This window comes from Stomoxys calcitrans, chromosome 1 (assembly GCF_963082655.1).
Source record: "Stomoxys calcitrans chromosome 1, idStoCalc2.1, whole genome shotgun sequence".
Classification (NCBI taxonomy): domain Eukaryota; kingdom Metazoa; phylum Arthropoda; class Insecta; order Diptera; family Muscidae; genus Stomoxys; species Stomoxys calcitrans.
Window position 1 is genome coordinate 32,469,756 of NC_081552.1, and position 22,382 is coordinate 32,492,137.

At 40.0% G+C, this 22,382-nt stretch overlaps 1 protein-coding gene across 3 annotated transcripts in view; it reads left to right on the forward strand.

Annotated features, from left to right (window-relative positions):
- Nucleotides 1–22,382, forward strand: part of LOC106092886 (DCN1-like protein 4) — a 32,783-nt gene that overhangs the window by 1,041 nt on the left and 9,360 nt on the right. For 2 of the 3 annotated variants that reach the window (XM_059360097.1, XM_013259833.2), the window contains 2 exons: nucleotides 7,530–7,618; nucleotides 7,689–7,942. In XM_059360097.1, coding sequence (XP_059216080.1) covers nucleotides 7,530–7,618; nucleotides 7,689–7,942 — 343 coding nt within the window. Of the gene's footprint in view, nucleotides 1–7,307; nucleotides 7,452–7,529; nucleotides 7,619–7,688; nucleotides 7,943–22,382 lie in introns of those variants that run through there. The other variant, XM_013259835.2, reaches the window with a different exon arrangement.

Here is a 22,382-nt window from a genome sequence, read left to right on the forward strand (position 1 = left end):
GTTTAGAGAAAACTATCTGTAAATTCGATATACAGGATAACCCTAGAACAGATTTTGTTGAAGATTAAACTAAAACTTTCTAAAGGGACAACATATTTTCACCTAACATAATTCACCAGCCTTGCAGAAATTCAATAGAATATACTGGTAAACAAAAATTTCTTATATAAGAATGTATTAAATTCCATAAATAGTCTACCTTAAAACAGTAAACTTTTTTTAGTAATTGCGTTTTATTTTAATATAACAATTGTCTATACCTAACAATAGTACTGCGTGCAAGTTCATTGTGCCTTTTCCATTTTGAACCTTTGACTGTTCATTTCTATAAAATGAAGTAAGAGACACGTATGTATGTACGTGCATCGCACATATGACAATTCATGGCGGGTGGAATTGAGAGTCTCAATATGAATTCGAATTATATAGAACGGCAGTATACAAAGCTAGTTTCCAATACGTGCCATATTGCTATCAAACTCTGTTCAAACCGTAACAATGCCCAAACATATAGTAAGCCCATGACAGCCAGTTGTACGTTCCGGATTGACCCGATGCAGTTCTCCCTCGGCAAGGGCTGCCAACATAGTATGCCATTTATAAGGATGGTGCCATGGTCTCTGAGGCTAGTACTTTAAGTCTGAACGATACCACGTTCAGTCGCTATATTAAAGACACTTGGGTTCACAAGGCACTGGAATTTTGTTGTGTGAGGAACAATAAGCAATTATGTGGCAATAAAAAATGCCATGATTATTTTCTACCTGAGGCCGAAGAGCCCCTGGAAACCCCAAAACGATGGGTTGTTTATATGCGACAATAAAAAATTGACCCGAGAGGGGTCGAAAGGTCGAATCCCCTTAAGTGTGAGCTTTTAGGCTAGTATATGGTGTCAACAAGGGAGAAATGTCCATAAAGGATAGGCACAATGGATCGTACTGGCCGCCGGTGTCGTTGGCTTGGAATGGGACATTCCAAGAACTTCGAATAGGATATTTGCGGCTCTTAGTCGTCACCGTAAGTTCATATCATCATTATGAAGACGACGAGGTTTTAAAAACACCAAACAAACCAATGCGGATAGGTGCCATTAATAATTCCGCACAAGAGAGCAATTAACAGCGCTGAGGGTGATGGAATGGTATGTGTTTAGATTCAGCGTAGTGGTTGAATACGTTACATAGCTGCTCGGAAACTAAAATTTTCATAGACCTGCATAAATGGTATCAACGATGGATGCCACATGAGTCCTTCCAATCATTGTCAAATCCTTCTATGTGTGAGCTGTTGGGCAAGGTAGGTTTGGTGCACAAGGTGATTGGCCTCGCAGGACATGGCACGCAAGGTCCCTGAGCCTTCAGACTGTCGATTTTGCAGGCGAGAACGGAGACACTCCTAAGGCGACATTTTGGCGGAACGCTGTTAGACTAGACCGACTCACTGACATTTAGATAAGAAAGTGATACGGCAGATTACTTCAGGGCGAGATGGGCGTGAGACGTTAAGGCACAAACTGTGTCTTTTTCCACCAAATGCAAGAATAAGATATACATTTCTGAGAGATTCCTTGAGTTTACACAAATGCATTCAGCGATGGATGCCACAACAGTCTAATCATCGTCACACGAGTTAAAACTCGGAGCTCCGATTTGTGTGGACTGACATCACCAGGGATCGTCCACAGGTTGCGGATAGTGGAATGCTTCGTATGCGCTGTAATTGCAGACGCGGAAAATCGGCAATATCGAATGGAGTGGGGCATATCGAATGGCCGGGCGGCATCGGATCTTGCTATTGGCGCCTTTAAACAACCAGTGGTCATAATATTCCCTTTTCGATCGGTTCTATGGACGGGAACGAACTTGCTCACCTATGGAGCTTGACGAGGATCCCTACCTCCACATGCAACAATGTAGCTACAACAACAACATTTGTGCAAGGGAATTAATCCCACAGAACATGGCAGGATAATTTGGCCGGCGGTTTCGCAGACAGGAATCAGAAATCTTCTAGGCCTACGAAGGACTACGGAAATTTTCTGTATAATGTGATAAGACAAGCTCGTACTGCCCGCATAGGACATGGCAGATTATATCGAACTTCAGGGCCGCGGACACTTCTGGCCAGTGGTGGCATAGAAAAGGACTAACACTCTCCTCGGCCAAAAAAAAAAACATTTTCCGATCTAAGTGGGCATTTTTGGCGGGACACTGCCAGATTAAATTACTGGCATCTAAATTGACGAGGAGGATATAATCTGCCAATATTTGTCACGGCAAGAAGAAAATTCATATTACTAGAGGAGATTTCGGGGGGCGGACTTGGGAATCTCTAGGATTCTGGGTTTCGAACTGTGGTCTAAAGTAGTACTTGGGACCAGAAATATTTCCTCTGGGATGACCGATGTACCAGTGTCTAAATAGTAAGACGTCGAATACAATGAATACAAACATGTAGGTTTTATCTCCTCTCTCCTAATTTATCTACCGATCATTCCTTCAGCGTTTCCCAGGGATTGCTTCTGAAGATCCTGTCAGAAATGGTTGGTTTTGTTTAATCAAACTTACAACGGCTATTATGCAAATAGTCAATCTCAGCTGTATGAAAGCAGCCTTTGATGATAGTTAAGGCAGCTTCGGACAATTGGTCGGTCAATTGTAATGGCTAACCAAAATTACAAAATATCAACGATGACGTTTGAACGTTATCAAATGGAGCATGTATTGTATTACAGCAGCATCATACAAAACCGCTTTTAGGAATTTTTGTAGACGGTCTGGCTGCTCTGGCTTTAAGGCCCAATATTGTCACAATAAGACATGTTGCGGAACAGAGGACAGAACTTGAGGTCTGAAGGAAGAACTTGAAACTGAAACTGAAAGAAGAAAGTGAAAGATTGTTTTGTCTATCAAAATTTGTTCTGACAGGGAAGGTGTTAGTCACAATGCCGATGGAATAGGTTACATGACATATTTTCTGTTACTACCTTAATATTGGGTTGCCCAAAAAGTAATTGCGGATTTTTCATATAGTCGGCGTTGACAAATTTTTTCACAGCTTGTGACTCTGTAATTGCATTCTTTCTTCTGTCAGTTATCAGCTGTTACTTTTAGCTTGCTTTAGAAAAAAAGTGTAAAAAAGTATATTTGATTAAAGTTCATTCAAAGTTTTATTAAAAATGCATTTACTTTCTTTTAAAAAATCCGCAATTACTTTTTGGGCAACCCAATATATACTTGGTCACAATAAGACACCCAGCATTCGAAATTTCTCATCATAGACAGTCTTGATGCCAACGATGACGAATTAAAAATCAGGCAAAATCGCTAAAACTTTCTATAACGACTTCAGTACGGAGTCAAAGTGCACGGCTGCGGAGTCAAAGTCAAGCAATTTTGCCAGGTGTCGGAGTAGAGAAAATTTACTCGGGAGCGACTCCGGACAAAGTAGTACAAAAGGTAAGGTTAGGTTGAAAAGAGGATGTGGATATTAATCCCCCCCCATACTAGAAAGTAACCTCGGCTCCGGTAGCCGAGTTGGTAGCGTGCTTGGATTACCAGTGCAGGTGTCGTGGTTTCGATTCCCGCCAGAAGCCTTGCTCTGTCGCTACCGTGGTATCGCAATGGACTTAAAATTGTCTAAGTGATTCTGTAAAGGACTGCCACTCTTACTTAACCTAACCCTAACCTCGAAAAAGAAAATCTAAGTTAGGAATTCCGTGCTACTTACAAAACCCTGAATAGTTTTCCACACCACGCCCCTAAGTTGGTTCATGTCTGGTATTATGCTCCCGCCTAAGCACCGGTGTCTGTTATCGGCGAAAGCCGGACAATGACGTAGGAAATGCTGGGAAACGTCTCATCATCTTCCCCACATGTCCTGCGCATGCTATCATTTGCTGCACAGATTTTGCATAAGTGAGCTCGTAGTCCTATGTGTCCCGTTATAATATCGAAATCAATACTGACCTCCTTACTTCCTTTCAATAATAGCTTCGTATTCTCACTATCCTGATCTCCCCATAGGATTTTCGGCGTCCTATCGACCGTTTGACTGTTCCACAGTTTAACATTCGCGATGGTCGACCACGCCCTGAACTCGCACTGCGTCGACCAAAAAGGCTTTGAGTTAACCTAGTTTATTGATGACATTCCTCTGGCCGTCACTGCCAAATTGTCTGTTCTTCAAGACTGTTTCTTTCATCTGTTCTTTCAAGACTGTTCGTGACCAGTATAGTTTCCTAAAGATGTTCACGCTAGACGTCCTAGCGTGAACACCAGAATAGTCTTCAGTGCCCTAGTTGGCGTGGGCCGCGTCGCTCCGTCTATGATAAGTCAACATGTTCTCTGAACCTGTTGTATGGTCCTTATGTTGCAATTTTTCTCCATAGCAGTCCACCAAACTACTGAGGCGTACGTAAGTATTAGTCTAATCGCGCTCCTGTAGAGCCAGTGGACTATCCTAGGATTCAGGTCCTATTTCGAGCCTACGGCCTGTCTACATAGTGCCCAACATCTGTGAGCCTTTTTAAGTACGCTCCTGAATGTGATACTTCCAATTCAGTTTCCTGTGCAAGATCATACCTAAGTATTTGATCTTGTCAGATATCGAAATCTTTCTATTGGGGAAACGTGGTGCGTCAAATTGGCCCACCTTCGTCCTGAACAGGCATATTTATGTCTTCTCTGGTTTAACATTGAGTCACCCTTTAGCCCAGTCGTATGCCATATGCAAAACCTTTTCGGCCCATCTGCATAGCTGGTTCGGATCCTTACACCTCAGAAGTATTATACCATTGTCTGCATAGCAGAAGGGTTCAAATCCCTCCTCAGTCAGCGTCCGTAAAAGGTTATTTATGGTGATCACGTGTAGGGCAGTCCCCACCGACCTTCCCTTGACATGATATGCCGTTTGTATTTGAGCAGTTCGCTGGATGTCTCTTTTCATGGTATCCACAATACGTTGCATGGTTTTGAGTAAAAAGGACGAAAGGCTTATACGTCTGTAAGCCTTTGGTGTGGCATAACTTGCCTTGCCGGGCTTAGGTATAAATACCACCCTTGCCACCTGTCAGGCTTTCGGAGTACATGCAAGTCCTAGGCATGCTGTGAAAATAGTGGCCATTGGAAAATTGACACATCCAGTAGGACAAAGTGTCGGGATTAGTTAGTGTGTTGCATACATTTCATAGAGGTTCTTTCGCAATGTAACCTTCCCATGAACGACCTTTGAAGCCCTCACACCTAAATATTTCTGATGATGGATAACGAATAAGAATTGCTATGATATTGGAGCTATATCAGGTTATAGACCGGATCGACGGACGGACAGATAGATGGACATAGTTAATTCGAATCAGAAAGTAATTCTGAGTCGATCGGTATGCTTGCTATTAGGTCTATCTCTATTCCTTGTACCACGATTGTGGTGTAAGGTATAAAAATATTAAAAACTTACACTCATTTTTTGAATAGGCTCAATTTTCGACAGTTTGAAAGTCCATACTTAGTAAAGTAGTACGAAACAATTTTTATATATTTTAAAAATTTTTGTAGTATTATAAACAAAAATCAATCTGGACCTAAAGACCTATTTGCAACAGCCAACGGCCTACATCAATCAATCCCATGACAGCCGGTTGTACGTACCGGATTGACCCGATGGAGTTATCCATCGGCAAGGGCTGCCGCCTCAGTGTACAACACACTGCTACAACAACAACAACCTACATCAATAAGAAGTATCTATGAAAAATTTCATGCGGATAGCCTCATTCGTTCAAATGCTATCGGGATTTCGGCTACCTGTTGAACGGACGGACTAATATAGGTAGACTAACTTAACCCATTACCGACGAATGGGTAGAAATAGAAAAAATTAAAAAAAAAATAAATTATAATAATAATAAAATTAAATAACTCCTTGTTGAAAATGAGTAGATTCGATAGAAATTTACACAATCGTTGTTGAAAATTAGTATACTTTTTAATATATATAATATAATTTAGCTTAAGTTACCAATTTTTATATTTCATATAATTAATTTAAGAAGTTCTATGTTTGAGAGTAGTGCTTATTGTAATTTTATTGAATGGGCTCTTATAGGGCTTTAAAAGTACAAAATTTAAAAAATAAAAATAATAAAAATATACCCAAGAATAGAACTGTCTTAAAAAATTCTAACTCGAGTTAGGATAAAGGTATCCTACTGAAATTTAATTTGGCGTAAAGTGGACAAATGAAACAAGTTAATCAAAATTTTCAAGTCATATAAGGTGTTGTCGAAAATCGGCAAGTTTATGTAGTTCAAAAAATCAAACAAAAAATGTTCTCAAAATTCTTAGAATTGAGATTTCTGGAAACCATTTTGGAGTCTTGTTGCCATTAAATTGAAACTATTAAATTTCTACATTCAAAAAAATAAATTAATGGCGATAAGCCTACTACATTTGACAGCAGGAGCGGTTTTATTTCAAAGTAATTAATATCCACTGTCATAAAATATTAAGAAAAATATTTTTTTTTAATAAGAGCAAAGTGGCTAAGGGTATAAAACGATTTTTTTTATTCTTATAAATGTGAAAAAAAAATTTAAAAAATGTAATTGCACGGAGTCGACCCTGGAGTCGGAGTCGAACAATTTTCCCTGAGTGGGAGTCGAGTCAAAATTGTTCGACTCCGCAGCCCTGACTGCGACAACAAGCAAAGAAAGTACAATAGATCCATTTCCCCTAGCGGTCTTTGCACCAAAATGACCAGAAGAAACTTGCCAAGAACCGCTAACGCCACATGCAAGTTCGTGGCAACAACCGCAGCAACAACAGGAAACAATTGAATACCTTCTCTTTTTGTGTTGAGTTGATATTCTTATAAGATCCCATTAAAAGATATCTCAACTCAACAAGATAGGCATAGAAATGGGTCCTAAAAGCGTTCTTACGGCATGTTTGTGGGAAGTGAAACGATAAATTTTTGCTATCACCCAAGCTTACAGACAAATGATGTTTGCTTGATTGTATCCTCTTTTAATACAAAAGTTCAACAAATTGTATTACATCCTATATTAGCACATGTTTTTCCTCGATCTTCGCCATAAACAAATGCATTTTAGACAGAGAAGCCGAGAGAGAGCGAGAGTGGACCCAACTGTTCTATGTTGACCATGATAATCAAAGAAGACACCTTGTGTAGTTTTGTTATAATAAATTGGCAGATGTTTAGACATCATTTCAGCTGTAGCTGTAGAGACAAGTAGAAAGTACCAGAAACTATTTTTAGACCATAAACACACATCATCATCATAACAAACCAAAGGAAAAGAAAACGAAAATAACAAAAAACCAGAAGAAAATCTAAATAACCACAAACAAATTTGCATCTACATATAATAATTATCAAAGAGAAACAACATAAGAATACAAATTTCCGATTCCCACATCTGTTATGGATCAGTAAATCAATAATGAAATTTTAAGTTACAATGTTGTATCGTATCATTTGATTTAATTCAAATTTTTAAATATTTTCAGACGCCACATAAGAGCAGAAGACACATTTAGCCATAAAAGATGTTTAGCATGGTTTAGAGAGTACACAAGTCCTGACGAGGACACTTTAGGTATGATTTAATATTCAATACATTGTTTTTTTTTTTGTTTATAATTTGTTCTAATTTTTTTCTTCTTAAGGTCCCGATGGCATGGAGAAATTTTGTGAAGATATTGGTGTGGAACCTGAAAATGTTGTCATGTTGGTATTGGCATATAAAATGGGCGCAACACAAATGGGCTTCTTTAGTCAATGTGAGTGGCTAAAGGGTCTAACGGAACTAGAATGTGATTCTGCTGTCAAAATGCAATCAAAAATCGATTACTTAAAGAGTATATTGAATGATCCCAACATTTTCAAGAGTATATATCGTTATTCGTATGATTTTGCCAAGGTAAGCGAAAATTAGAAATTTTTAAATCAAAAAATTTGAGGTATTGAGAATTAAGTCATGATATCTGGGTTTTTTTTTGAGATTTACATATAAAAATGCTTATATGGTTATTAGAGGCATCTCGTTCACAAGTAGGTTAGGCCGAAAGAGGATGCGGATATTAATCTGCCCCATGCCACTATGGATATATACCTAAGCCAGTAATCGGCGTTCTAAATACCAAAAAAAGTAACCTCGAAAAAGAAAATCCTTAATTGTTTTTCATGGCACGACCCTAAGTTGGCTCATGTCTGGTATTGTGTCCCCACCTTAGAGCCGGTATCTGTTAGGAAATGCAAATGCTCCAACGTCTTATCATCTTCCCTGCATTGCCCTAAACATGCTTTCACTTGTCGCACCGATTTTACATAAGTGGGCTTGTGTGTGTCCCGTTATTCTACCTAAAGCTATACTGACCTGCTTCTTACTTCCTTCGTGAAACGCCATTCCTTGAAATATAGACCCATCTCGCCTGCGCCTGGCGCTAGTGACCCCTACATGGAGTGCATGGCGATAGCAGTCAGGTCCGGTACCGCCGAGATGGAGCTATACAACGTGTACATACCGCCGTTGGTAGCTGTGTCCCATGGCCAAGCTTACAACCCCGACATAAGTGGGTTACTATCTGGCCATAATCGTCTTGTTCTAGGGGACTTAAATGCGCATCACACTTCATGGCATTCTCCCCTAGGTAACGAAGGCTCCAAGTTTTGCACGGTGAATGAGGATGCCACCTCGCCATAATTCTCACCATCGACCAACCACCCGACTTCATAACCTCTGGGCGCCGGACGTTTATCAATCAAAAGATGGCCAATTGGGCTGGCTTCACTTCAGGCTGCCACTTCAGTGAACTGCCACCCCCCTCGGGTGTGCTAGTTGCTGAGTGCCAAGTGCGGCCCAATTTCTCGACGCAGGCAGTGGTACTCGCAGACGAGCGTGATGGGATTCGTTGTTTGGACCCCACTAACCCCATGATCAGTGAGCTGAATCTGTGTCTGGAACACTTGGAGCAATGTAACTTAGGCACCAGTTTAGGCAAGCTGTGGTCTACTGTTAAATCACTCTCGAACCCCGGTAGACGGGATGACAGGACTTCAGTCACTTTTGGGAAAGTAACAGTGACTGATCCGAAGAGATGCTCCAGGTTGTTCAACCGTCAATTTATTATGCATCCCGAGAGTGGCAGGGCAAGGAGAGCTATTCCGTGGTTTCCAAGCCGATGGAGAACCACCACAATTTACCGTGGGCGAAGTTACGAATGTCATCCGTGACGGAATCTCCACATTGATTTTGAAGAATCTGGATTTACCTGGAGTTGAGTACCTTACTACTGTCTCAACCTATCTTTGAACACTCTTATAGATCCTGATGTCTGGAAAATGGGCAGAGTGATCCCGCTACTGAAGTCTGGAAAGGACCCGAGTTTGGGGGAGTCGTACGGACCTCTCTCACCAGTAGCAAAAACGCTCGAGGCATTACTTCTCCGGAGCCTCGTAGGAGAATTTCCATTCGCTGAGCACCAACATGAATTTCGAAGATTGCACAGTATGACAACAGCTTTGCATGCCATCACCGCACACATTTGCCGTGGCTTCAATCAGCCCAGACCTTGTGAAAAGGACAATCCTCGGGGCACTGGACCTATCGAAGGCATTCAACACGGTCAGCCATGCCAAATTATTTGAGGACATCGCCAACACGTCCCTCCAGCAAGGCCTGAAACGAACGCGAATTATCTGTGTGGTCGCCAGTCATTTGTGGAATTTAGGGATAAGAATTCGAAGCACCGTAGAGTAAAACAGGGAGTTCCCCAAGGTGGGGTGATATCTCCGGCACTGTTTAACCTCTACCTATCCTCCATTCCACCCCCTTCAGACGGCATAGAGATCGTATCATATGCGGACGATTGTAGACATATAACATCTGCGATAGGTTGAACGTCTACCCCAACGAGCTTGCCTCATATTTCGCTGCAAGAAATCTGAAGATATCCGCCACCAAATCTTCAGCCACATTGTTCACTACAAATACGCGTGAGGTGAATACTTAGCTGACTGTGATGGTCGATGGAGAAATGATTCCGACCATCAAGTGTCCCAAAAAAAACTTAGCATCACATTTGACAGCTATTAAACATTCTCCCCGCAAGCCACGGCAATTTGCGATAAAGTCAAAAGTTGTAACGAGGTCCTCAAGTCACTTGGCAGCATTGGGGTGCACACAAAGAAACCTTGTTGACCACGTACAAAGCAATTGGCCGGTCTGTGGTGAGTTATGCAGCGCCAGTGTGGTCTCGTCATCTTTATGACACGCAGTGGAATAATATTCAGATCTGTCAGAATGCCGACCTCTGAACTGCGACGCGCTGTCTCCTCAGTTCTCATGTGGACCACGTGCATCAGGAGACAAAGATCCTACCAGTGCGAAGACATAACTACATGCTGTCTTAGCAATACCTTTTGGGCTGTTCTTGCAGATCATCATCTTGTGGATAGATATCCACCGCCCAGAAGTAGATCTACATGATTTAGAGCGGTTCAGCGCTACAAGAGAGAACCTCTAGATCAACCGGCATATCAAGTAGGTCTAGACAACATTCATGCAGACCCGGTAGCAGATGCATTCGCGGCCAATCAGCGATATCGAATGGACCGAATGCCTACTCGGTATGTATCATATCCGCAACCAGTGGACACGTCCGGTAGCTCGCAGCTAGGCTCATCGTGGCTGCGACGAACACCACACACCGCTGGGGGAACGAATGCCGGTTGGTAGTTGTGGCCCATGTTATAAGCCTGATGTTAAGATTTTATTGTTGAATAAAAGAATCTTTAGTTCACAAGACAATAGAAAAACTTCAACGTTGTGGAAAAGTAGCGTAGAGTGAGAAGGTAGTAGTAGAAAACGTAAACGTTGATACCAGATTAGATTAAAACGTTGATGCCAGATTAGAATTTATATAGGGTTGCCCCTAACTTCTCCCTGTTTAAGTCATCTGTGATGATCTGAAAATCGGTTTTACAAGTTGTCTCCTGAATGTGATCCCCTGGGGAGTAGACTGTGGTGAAGATGGAATTTTTTAAAATCTTCATTGGAAAAGTTGACATATGGAACTCTTTAAGTAGTATATCCAAAGGGAGTCTGCCGTCGTATATTGTGTCGTCTTCCTGATCGGTAGCTCTAGCTCGACGTTGGTCCGTGTGAGCCCTCACAAGGATATGTAGTAACATTTTTCAATTTTTTCGAAGATTTCTCCTGGTACTCAATAAACTTTTTTTTTAGTTTTTAGCGTAGACATGGTCTCCATGTTGAAAACTTTTATTACGAGTGGAATGTTTACGATTGTATTGGGCTTCCATTCTTCCATTTGTTTCGTGGCAGGTGATTTGAGGTTTCAAAATGTGTTCAAACACTGTTCTCATTTTTCTTCCTAAGAATGTCTCAGATGGTGGTTGTCCGTTTGGTACATTTGGATTGGGCATAGAACGATAAACACCCAGAAAAGTTTGTAGTGCTTCGGACTCCTTCTCTTCCCACCCAGCTTTCTTAAAAGCACCTTTCATTGTAACTATGAACCTCTCCGATTGACCATTGCAACTTGAGTGGTATCGTACCGTTCAGGTGTACACACTAACTCTCTGAGAATCTCATGGCAGCCGGTTGTACGTACCGGATTGACCCGATGGAATCCTTCATCGTCAAGGGCTGCCGCCTCTGTGTACAACACACTGCTACAACAACAACGAACAAATTTTCAAACTGCGTTGAACAAAATTAAGTTCCGTTCCTAGAAACTATCTGCAAAGGATAACCCAAAAGTGCACAGAAATTCGTGGGCAATTTTAATGTTACAGCTGTTGTTATTGCAGAAGTTTCCAGGATATTTTGAGTATGCGTATACTATGATGAGGTAGTAGATTCCGTTTCGATGTGGATGCGCTCAAGCACTCGAGCTGTCTTTTGCTCTGCTCCACGATGTCATTATCAATGCTGGGCCAATAAAAAAAGTAAAAATTGGTTTCAATCATGATATTAATTGATCCAATTAATTTTTTAATTGAAACTGCTTCAATCCCGAAAATGATAATATCAATCACAGTTTTTGAAAAAGGTGATTGAAAATTTTTTCAATTAAAAAAATTGCATATTGCATAATTAAAATAGTGATTGAAAATTTTTGAAATTTCGAATTTTTGAAATATTCAATTAATTTTTTAAATGGATCAATTAAAAGTTTAATTGAAAAACCAAATACCAAAATCAAATGGCAAATATCAAATTAAAATTTTTGCGAAAGCGCGCTGTATAGGGCGTAACCTCGATTTCTATGCAACATGGTTCACATATGTAAAACTTATGGAACACGAATTTGAAATTTATGAATGGGTGCATGATCACTCCTTAAAAACAAAACACTTCCAGGGGTTTTGCCAAAAATTAATCGGAAAATATTGTTTCTCGAATTATAAAAGAAAGAGTAGCGGGGACGGTAACTTGTTCAATGTAAACGGACGGTAAAAATGTTCAATTAAAAATTTAATTGAAAATAAAATTGTTTTCAAAATTGATTCAATCATTTTTTAATGGAATATGATTTTTTTCCATTTACAGTCGTTTAAAAAATTAAAAGATTAAATTTTTTAATTGAATCTCGAAAGTTTTGCAATAAAAAATGTGATGGTAATTGAAAAAAAAAATCCGGATTCAATTAAAAAATGATTGATTCAACTATTTTTTTAATTGAAAACATTTTTGTTTTCAATTAAAAAAATTTTTTTTTGATATTTTTTTCTGTGTACGAGCAATAGCTTTGCTCCGTTCTGCTGCGATATGACCTCGATTAAGTTGCTTTAGCACTCGTCTGCGTATTCATCTGGTATGATAACACGTGAGTTAAGCATGAGGCAGACATCGATTTCAAAAATTGATTCCCTACGATTGAAGTACGGGTGTATTGAAGGATCAGCATACTTCAAAGAATAAACCGGAGTAATGATGCCAGCTTTCTCGAGCATGTCCACTCGGTTTCAATTTCCGTCCTCACGGCGTAAGGGACTGGACGTTTAGCCAAAAATATTTCTTTAAAGGCTGGAAGTAGTTGTATGTGAACTTTTGGCCTTGGTACAAGAACCAAGTGTGGTGTTGTCAGAGACGGGGTTGAATTTGTCCTTGGTGGTGGAGATACATTCACCGCTTGTGAATTGACGACACCAAGCAGAAATCGGTTTGTCCCACAGATGAAAACGTTGTATCCAAACGATTCCCTTATGTTCAATTGGTCGATCTCCGTTGTGTACCACGGTAGAGTCAAAGTGACGTCACATTCACATTTTCCAATTAGACTAATGCTTTTGGTGTATACTTCGATAGCGGTGTCATCCGCTACCAAAGAATCCAATGCTGCCAAAGAGGCACGCGTAGAGTGAGTAGGCAGTAGTAGAAAACGTAAAATATGTACATGCATCATCCTTGTCATTGACGTTGATGCCAGATTAAAATTTATATAGAGTTGCCCCTAACACCTGAAATCAGTAGCACTTTGTTCCCGTGGCGATCGGTCCTATGAACTGGAACATGTTCGCTCACCTACAGTAGCTTAACGCGAATCGCTACCTCCACATATAATTATGTGGCTAAAACAACAACAGCCCCTTGCACGTCTTGTTATTGTTGACCTAAAGTTTACGTCACCGCCAATTCTATTTGACTTACTACCAGACCCCTCTTGATGCCCCTCACCCAAGTTGCAGGGTTCCTAGATCTGGATATTTATCAATACCTAAGAAGAGGAAATCCAGGCACGGAACAAAGTTTTCATCCATAATCCTTTGACTTCTCACATTTGCAAAGCTAATGACACAAAATGTGTTCGGCCGTCTCCAACTTCGCCCCGTCACCACAAACCCTTTATAGCTTCAACTTGCCCTCTGTCCAGCTTGACGTCAAAGTTCTGACATCGCAATGATCGATCAGGGTTCCTCTTAGCAGTCCGTGATCATGTTTTCCCGGGCCCAGGTTAATCGAAGCCTTGTCCAGCGAAACATTCGGACTCAAGGGCTAAACTAATCTGCTAACCCCTACGCCTCCAGAGTCTTTAGGACCGGTTGCAGCCTGAAAGATTCTACACCCGTCCAGAAGACTATGATTCCCTTATCCCCGGTGCCCCATCCAACTTATATCCAACCTAGGTTGCAGAAGGTTCTGGAAAAGAAGGGTATCCCTAGCTAAGAGATCTTTTTCCAGAAAGACGATGTTCAGCCCATCAACAAAGAAGGATTCCCCTGGTACATAATCCGTAACATCGCATATAGCCTTCCGCCCTGCCTCACCGCCAGCGCCCAAAAGATCAGTAGAAGGCCTATAGCTCAGCGAATGCCAGGTTCCCAACTTTCTCAGCCTAAAGATGGTTTTCGTTGCCCCACAACCAACAATAAAGGTGCAAAGGTATAAGATTGAGTTTGGCCTCCTTCGGTACATTCCCCCTTGCTTTAAACACCACTTCAGCACCCCCGTAATCACACCAGAGAACCGGTTGAATCATCGCCGTAAATATCTAGTATACCGTCGCAGGCTTAAGATCCCGAGAGAGCACCATTTTCAAACCAACTAGGACAGATCTGCATAAAACGCCCAGCTTACGTTTTCTGCTGAAAGTACCATCCCAGTCTTTCTGGGGTTAATGCCAAATCCATTGACCTTCGCCAATTGGACATCTTTCTCAATACCTCCTGAGCGAGGTCCGTAAAATAGAGAGAAAGCCGTCAGCCATGATGAGAATGTTATAGGCGTTTGTAACGATTTTTACCCCTTCCTATGTACAAAAAACTTAGAAATCCTTTTAGAAATCCATCTTCCAGTTCTCATTAGTGATCAGCAGTTTGCAAAGCTAGGAATCTGGGCAAAATAATTAACAGCAATTTGACATAGAACGAGCATGTCATCACAACGACGGAACAATATTTTGCATGCTCAGAATTTTATACCAAACACATCTACTCATCTCGCAACATATTCGTACTTTTATGGCCAAATCATACCTACTACTAATACTGGGGTGGAATCGAACAGTTCTAATGTGCTCTATGCCTCCGCGTTGACACAAATTTTCGATTTGTGAGGAACAAAATTGTGTGCCGTTATGAGACACAATTTGTTCTGAGTTTCCAAATTGAGCGCAAGAAGAGTCGAGTATTTGCTGTTGATGTGATTGACGTAGTTTCGTATATAGACGGGTATTTCGAAAATGAATCCACATTGATGAATCCACACACTGATGGGCCCGGCGTAGTCTCTAGAGGTCGCGAAGTTGTTGACCATGAATTCAAGTTGGTCTTAACCGGGCTCAGTTGTTGCAATTCCGATTGTAGCTTCTTGCAATAGCTTTACTTCTTTCTGCGGCGATGTGTCCTCTATGTAATGCCTTATACCCTTTTTCGAAATACTGCAGGAATAACAATACGAGAGTTGAGTAAGAAGTAATCATCAAGTTTTGATAAAGAGTCCTTTCTGTTATAAAGTGGTATAACGTCAGGGTCGATATTTTGGAATTCTCCGGCCAACTCTTTTCGACGTAGTCCATAACTGCTTGAAGAACTGGGTCAGTCTTAGTTGCATGGACGGTTGATTTGAAGTTGATTGTCAGAGTCGAAACTGCTTCGCTAATGTCATATTGAATGTCATTCTCGAGTGAAATCGATGCTTCAATGTAGTCATCTGCCGGCTTTTCGTGATTGTCAATCAATCGGGACAAAACATCAGAGTGCCCAAAGTCGTTGGTCGTTATCTCGAAGTCGTGGGTCAAAAGAATGAGTGCCCACCTTTGTAGACAAATCGCAGTGAAAATTGGGATACCTTTTTTGGAGCCGAAAATAGTCAGTAGGGGTTTGTGGTCGTTGTGAAGGGTGAACTTTCTTCCAAAAAGCATTTTATAGAAGCGTTGAACAGCGAAGATCAAGGCCAGACCTTCCTTCTCCATTTGGCTGTATTTTTTCTCCGTTTCCGTGAGAGCGCGTTAGGCATGGTATTCAGCTTTCATTCCGTTGTCCGGCAAAACATGGTATATTGCAATACCTATACCGTGAGAAGTATACGTATGAAATCTTCCAAACTATATTGGCATTGTGACGTCCACCGGAACGCTTGATCTTTTTTAGAAGATCATCAAGAGGTCTTCTAAGTTTCGTCATATTGTTGACGTATTTTCGATAATGATTTATGGAACCTAGTAGCGCTCTTACTTCGGATATGTTTCCTGGATGGCGCGGATCTTGTCCGGATCTGGTCGTATGCCGTTCTCATCAATGACTTGACGCAAGTATTTGATAGTTGATTTAAAAAATTGGCATTTTTCAGATTTGAGTCAAAATCCATTCTATTTTAATCTCTGTATAAGAAGATCTAAATTGCGTTTGTGTTCAGAGATAGATTTACTTGCCATGATGATATCGTCTATGTAAGCTTTGGATCCTGGGATGCCGTTACATATCTGATCCATTATGTGTCGAAAAGCGCCAGGATAAGAATTTTACTGAGGCGATTAAAGCCATAAAGACCTTTGTGAGTATGGGGAGGAGGTCTTTGCTTGCGTCGTCCACTTCCACCTGTAGATAAGCAGATGTTAAACAGTGCCTCTCACTCTACGGTGCTTCGTCTTCTTATCCCAAAATTCCACAAATGACTGGCGACCACACAGATAATTCGCGACTCAGCGTTTCAGGCCTGGCTGGACGGGCGATGTCCTCAAATAGATTGTCGAATGCCTTCGATAGGTCCAGGTAAATCCAGATTCTTCTGCATCAGTGTAGAGATTCCATCGGGGCCCAACGCCATGGATGATTTGGCGCCACGGATGACATTCGTAACTTCGCCCACGGTAAATTTTGGTGGCTCTCCATCGACTCGGAGACCACGGATACGGCGAATAGCTACTAAAATTAAAAACTACTTAGAAAATGGAAAAATGTTTAACCTATTTAACATTTATTGAATCTAGATAAAACTAAATAACAAATAAATTAAAAATTACTAAAAATTATAAGCAGTAACTGATTAAAAAAAATCCTACTCAAAAAAGATCAACGTAATAAATTAAAAAAATAATATATTAAAGCATAATAAAAAAAACAAGTGAAAAAATAAAAAATAAAAATAAATAAAATAAACCAAAATATTTTGTATAACACAATAATACTCTTGGCCTTAAAAACAAATTATCAAGAATTATAAACAAAACAGATTGAAAAAAAATTATTAAAAAACATCACTTAACTATAAAAAAGAATTAAACAAAATGGAAAAAATAGTAAAACTAAAATCAAAAAATAAATAAATAAATAATAATATGCACGATAAAAAAAACTATCCGTAAGACTATATAACAGTTAAAGTTGTTGACAATTTGACACAAAAATTAGAAGCGCTGAAAGTGTAGACGGAGACGATTTGATAAAGGTCTTGTTGAAAAACTGAAATTTTTTATATCCGCAGGCAACGAGTTGTACAAACGTGCAACTCTTACAAAAAAAGTACTACTCAAAAAATTATCTACCCTCGGAAGAACCAACTGGACAGTTCTGATAGAATGACAAAATTTAAATTCATTAACAAGAAAAACAAGAAAAATAGGAGATAGACATTTCAATAACTTAAAAAGAAACAACAGCAAACGATAATTAACATACGACGGGAAATCATAACCGAGAAAACGACACACATAGGGCTTTATATGAATACGACGACCTACACCGTAAACCAAACGAATCATATTGGGTTGCCCAAAAAGTAATTGCGGATTTTTTAAAAGAAAGTAAATGCATTTTTAATAAAACTTAGAATGAATTTTAATCAAATATATAATTGCCATTTTGTTCGATAACCTTTTGCCATCTTCCTGGCAAATTTAGTATTCCACGCTCATAGAACTTCTGGCCTTTATCTGCAAAAAACTGAACCAAGTGCGATTTTAAAGCCTCATCATTCCCATTTAAGGAGTTCTACAAAGATCGAAATAAATGGTAGTCTGATGGTGCAAGGTCAGGGCTATATGGTGGATGCATCAAAAGTTCCCAGATAAGCTCACTCAGTTTTTGGCGAGTGACCAAAGATGTGTGTGGTCTAGCGTTGTCCTGGTGGAATATGACACTTTTACGATTGACCAATTCTGGTTGCTTCTCCTTGATGGCTGTATTCAATTTGTCCAATTGTTGACAGTAAACATCCGAATTAATCGTTTGGTTCCTTGGAAGCAGCTCAAAATATACCACACCCTTCCAATCCCACCAAACAGACAGCATAACCTTCTTTTGGTGGATATCAGCCTTTGAAGTGGTTTGAGCTGGTTCACCATGCTTGGACCATGATCGTTTTCGACTAACGTTGTTGTAAACAATCCATTTTTCATCTCCAGTTTTGATTCGTTTTAAAAACGGATCGAATTCATTGCGTTTAAGGTGCATATCACAAGCGTTGATTCGGTTTGTTAAATGAATTTCTTTCAATACATGTGGTATCCAAATATCAAGCTTTTTCACCAGTCCAAGACTTTTTATGTGATAATGAAGGGTTGATTTTGGTATATTTAACTTCTCTCCTATCTCACGCTCAGTTACATGACGATCCAATTCGATTAATGCTTTGATTTGGTCATCATCAACTTCATTTGGCCGACCTGAAAAATCCGCAATTACTTTTTGGGCAACCCAATATTATTAAAAGCGCCCTGAAGACGATGCATGCTCCTTTTGCGACGCACTGGAGTACATCTCCAGACAATATAAAATGGCCGGCAAAACTAATGCATGCGCTAAACGCTCCCTTACAAAGAGCGGTAAATATAAACTCGTGGTATACAGGCTTCTTAAAGAAAAGATAACCTTAGACACCACGGAACTAACGTGCCGATCAAACCGAAGCCTGTCATCCCGCTGAACACCCTGACAATCAGCGCTTTGCACAATTTTTATATCTACATTACATCTATATCTACATTACATTACTATATCTAACACTAACATTATTGTGACAGCCCGAAGATAAAAAAGAGCTTTAGTTTTAGAAGCGTTAACACTGAACCTATTCTCCGCCATCCACACACGTAACGACTCCATCGCAAAATTAACTTTAAAGCAATTGGATGTCATCAGCATATGCAAATGGAGTGCACCAACAATCCAGACGAGAAAAAACATCATTGACAAATAAAACAAAAAGAAGCGGACCTAATACTGAACCCTGAGGAACACTGCTTCTTACAGAAAGAACACTACTACATTTACCATCAACACAAACAAACTGGCTCCTACCTGTAAGATACGAGCATTACAATGTACATGCACTGGTCGAAAACTTATTAACGGACTTTAATTTACTAGGAGGCCATAATCCACTCTGTCAAATGCCTTTTCCAAATCTAAAGTCAATAGCACGCAAAATCATGACCCATCCATGTTTGACCGGATAGAATCTGTCAAACCCAATAACAATGAGCCTGTACTCCTACCTCGCCTAAATCCACACTGGGCCTCATAAATAAAACGAGTACTTTCCAAATAGCCAGACATTTGGCATTTAATAACATGCTCGACAATCTTTGAACAAATAGGTAAAATAGAAATCGGACGGAACTCCTTCAGAGCGTGATAAGGCAGAAAATGGCTTATCCAACTCCCACAACTCCAGACGTTGAAAAGCAAAACCACTATAGTCATACTCCCCGAGAGAATTACTTTGGGAGTCCAATTGGTTTCTATTAAAGGTGGTATTCAAATCCTCCACATTCAAATCACAATCATTCGACTTGCAACTACCAAGTCCATTGGATTTTAACAATGCCCATAACTGCTTTGTGCTTTTATTGCCCTCAAGCAGCAGCTTCCCTTCTAACTTTTCTTATAACAGATTTGGCTTTATTCCTGGCTCTACAAAAAATTCGCCACTTAACATTGGATATATTCTCCAAGAAAGATTTAAAAGCCAAATCTCGAAGCGATAGGTGATATGAAATGAGGGGATTGCTAAACCAATCCTCATTCCTAGTCCTTATCACCCTTTTTTTATAGGAAACGCATTATGGATGGACCCAAGATAGCTACTAAAACTATTGTACTACATTGAAAATCAACGTCACTAGTGGAATACAAAGCGGAAAAATCAGTAGACGAAACAATTTCCTAGAAATAGTCACAACTCCAAGCATTATAATTAACATATTTAAAAAGTCCAAAACCTTAAGGACTGAAACGTTAAGGGATACGAAAATAAACGCATGATCCGATATACTGGGACAAACAACCTGGTTAGTAACACAGACACAACTACGATCACTAACAAGAACAAAGTCGAGTAAGGAAGTAGAATTATGTACAGCACTAAAAAGAGTAGGTAGAGAGTTGTGGACAATTGACACATTAAGCCGCCTACAACTTTTGCGCACACTATAAGAAGACGACAAATCAAAAAGATTATTATTGAAATCTCCCAAAATTATGACGTAAGAGTATCTCACCAAAACATCAGCAACTTCACTTTCAAATGCCCGAAAATTTCCCCGCGGAAGATATACAACAACAACATTTCTAGAACCATGTAAAAGTTCTACAAACAAACATTCAACAATCCCATATTGACTACCACTATAAACAACTTTGTACTTAATAGACTTAGAGACAAACAAAGCAACACCCCCATCTCTCACACACGGACGATCATTTCTGCAACAAGAATATCCCGAAATTTCAAATCGACTCGACGGTATACTTGGTTTTAGCCAAGTTTCGGAAACACCTACTACACTGAACAAACTGTCAACAACAACATTTCTAATTTCGTTAATTTTAGATGACCTCTCAGAGAGGTTAAAACTGCGACAATTAAAATGCCCCACATTTAAAATTAACACTATAACCACACAATGAGGAGCGAAAAATGAATTATCCCACGTAATATTACCTAAGTTGCAAGTATTCATAACTAATAACGCTCTAAAGGCTCAATTAAATAGAAATAGAAATATATAGAAAATAATAGAAAAAAAACTAGTACGCACGGGATCCATTGGTAACGGTGCTAGCCACATCTCCATTAGCGTTGCTTAACTCAGCACTGCCAAATAATTGATCACATTCAGTCGCACTCACTCTTTTAACGTCACCATTCAGAAACGTAAGGCACACCTTGGGAATATCTCCATTTATAAAGAATATCTCAATATTCGCTTTTGTGACCGCAGCTTACGACATTTAAAAACTAGGTTAGAGGTGCGGTAAGATGATCATTTACAATGATCATCGTTTAGCCTGATCGAGTTAAGCCTAGAATAGTTCGCCATAATCAAATCCCTGGTATGAACGGAATTTAACTTGACCAGCACCATCCTACCACCGGAAATATAACAGCAGTGATTAATATCACTGGGGACAACCTGCACTCGGCACAAGCGGGCAATTTGTATAATTGGCTCAAGCAGATTGGTAATTGATCTCGGCATGCCACTAATAAGAATATCCGCGCGATTGAGACGTCTTTGCTGAACCAAATTAAACTGCTCCAACTTCCGTATTCTCTTACACAGCGTAGCATCAATATTGGAAATATTTTGCTGACAAACAAGACCTTCAGATTTGACTTTCTGAATTGAAGCAATAAATTCACTTCGAAAGGAAGCAACAATACCATCCACAATTGTTTGAAAATCCTGCAAACATTTCTGCATCTGGTCATAAAATTTTTGTTTCATGTACTCAACAAAGTCATCAAAAAGCCCACGAATACAACTGAGACGATCATCTGCTGCTTGCTCAGACGGGCCAACGCGTACACTCTGCAAACCAGTAAGCAGACCAAGCTCTGAGAATGCACGGCGTCAACAGAATTAGATTGACTGTTATTGAATAATGTTGTCCCCAAAACGCTGGAATTACCGACACTACTGGTAATACTGTAATGCACCCCTCAAAACGGTGGATTTAACAACACAACTGGAATGCGCAGAACCGGCTTTATCATCACTGCACTTCTTACAGGTGAACTGCAACGACTTGTTTGTTTTGATTTCATTACTAGAAATATTGACGCACTTAATGTGGAAATAATTGGGGCAGCCAGAACACGCAATACTGTAAACTCCACGAGTAATGATATTGCCACAAACAGGACACTTTCAGCTTTTAGGAATAGCATGTTTAACAGGTGCAGGAACCATGATTAAAAGGCGAACAATGGCAAAACAAATCAAATGAAATGCCGGGAAAACGAGGCAACACACAGCAACAACAACAAGAGCGCAGAAAGACGGGAACAAAAAACCACGAAATAAATGTGGTATCCATGTACGAGATGCATTTAGCTTATTAGACAGAGCCCGGGGTTCTTTTCTATCCCGGCACGGACCAAAAGCGTGTGG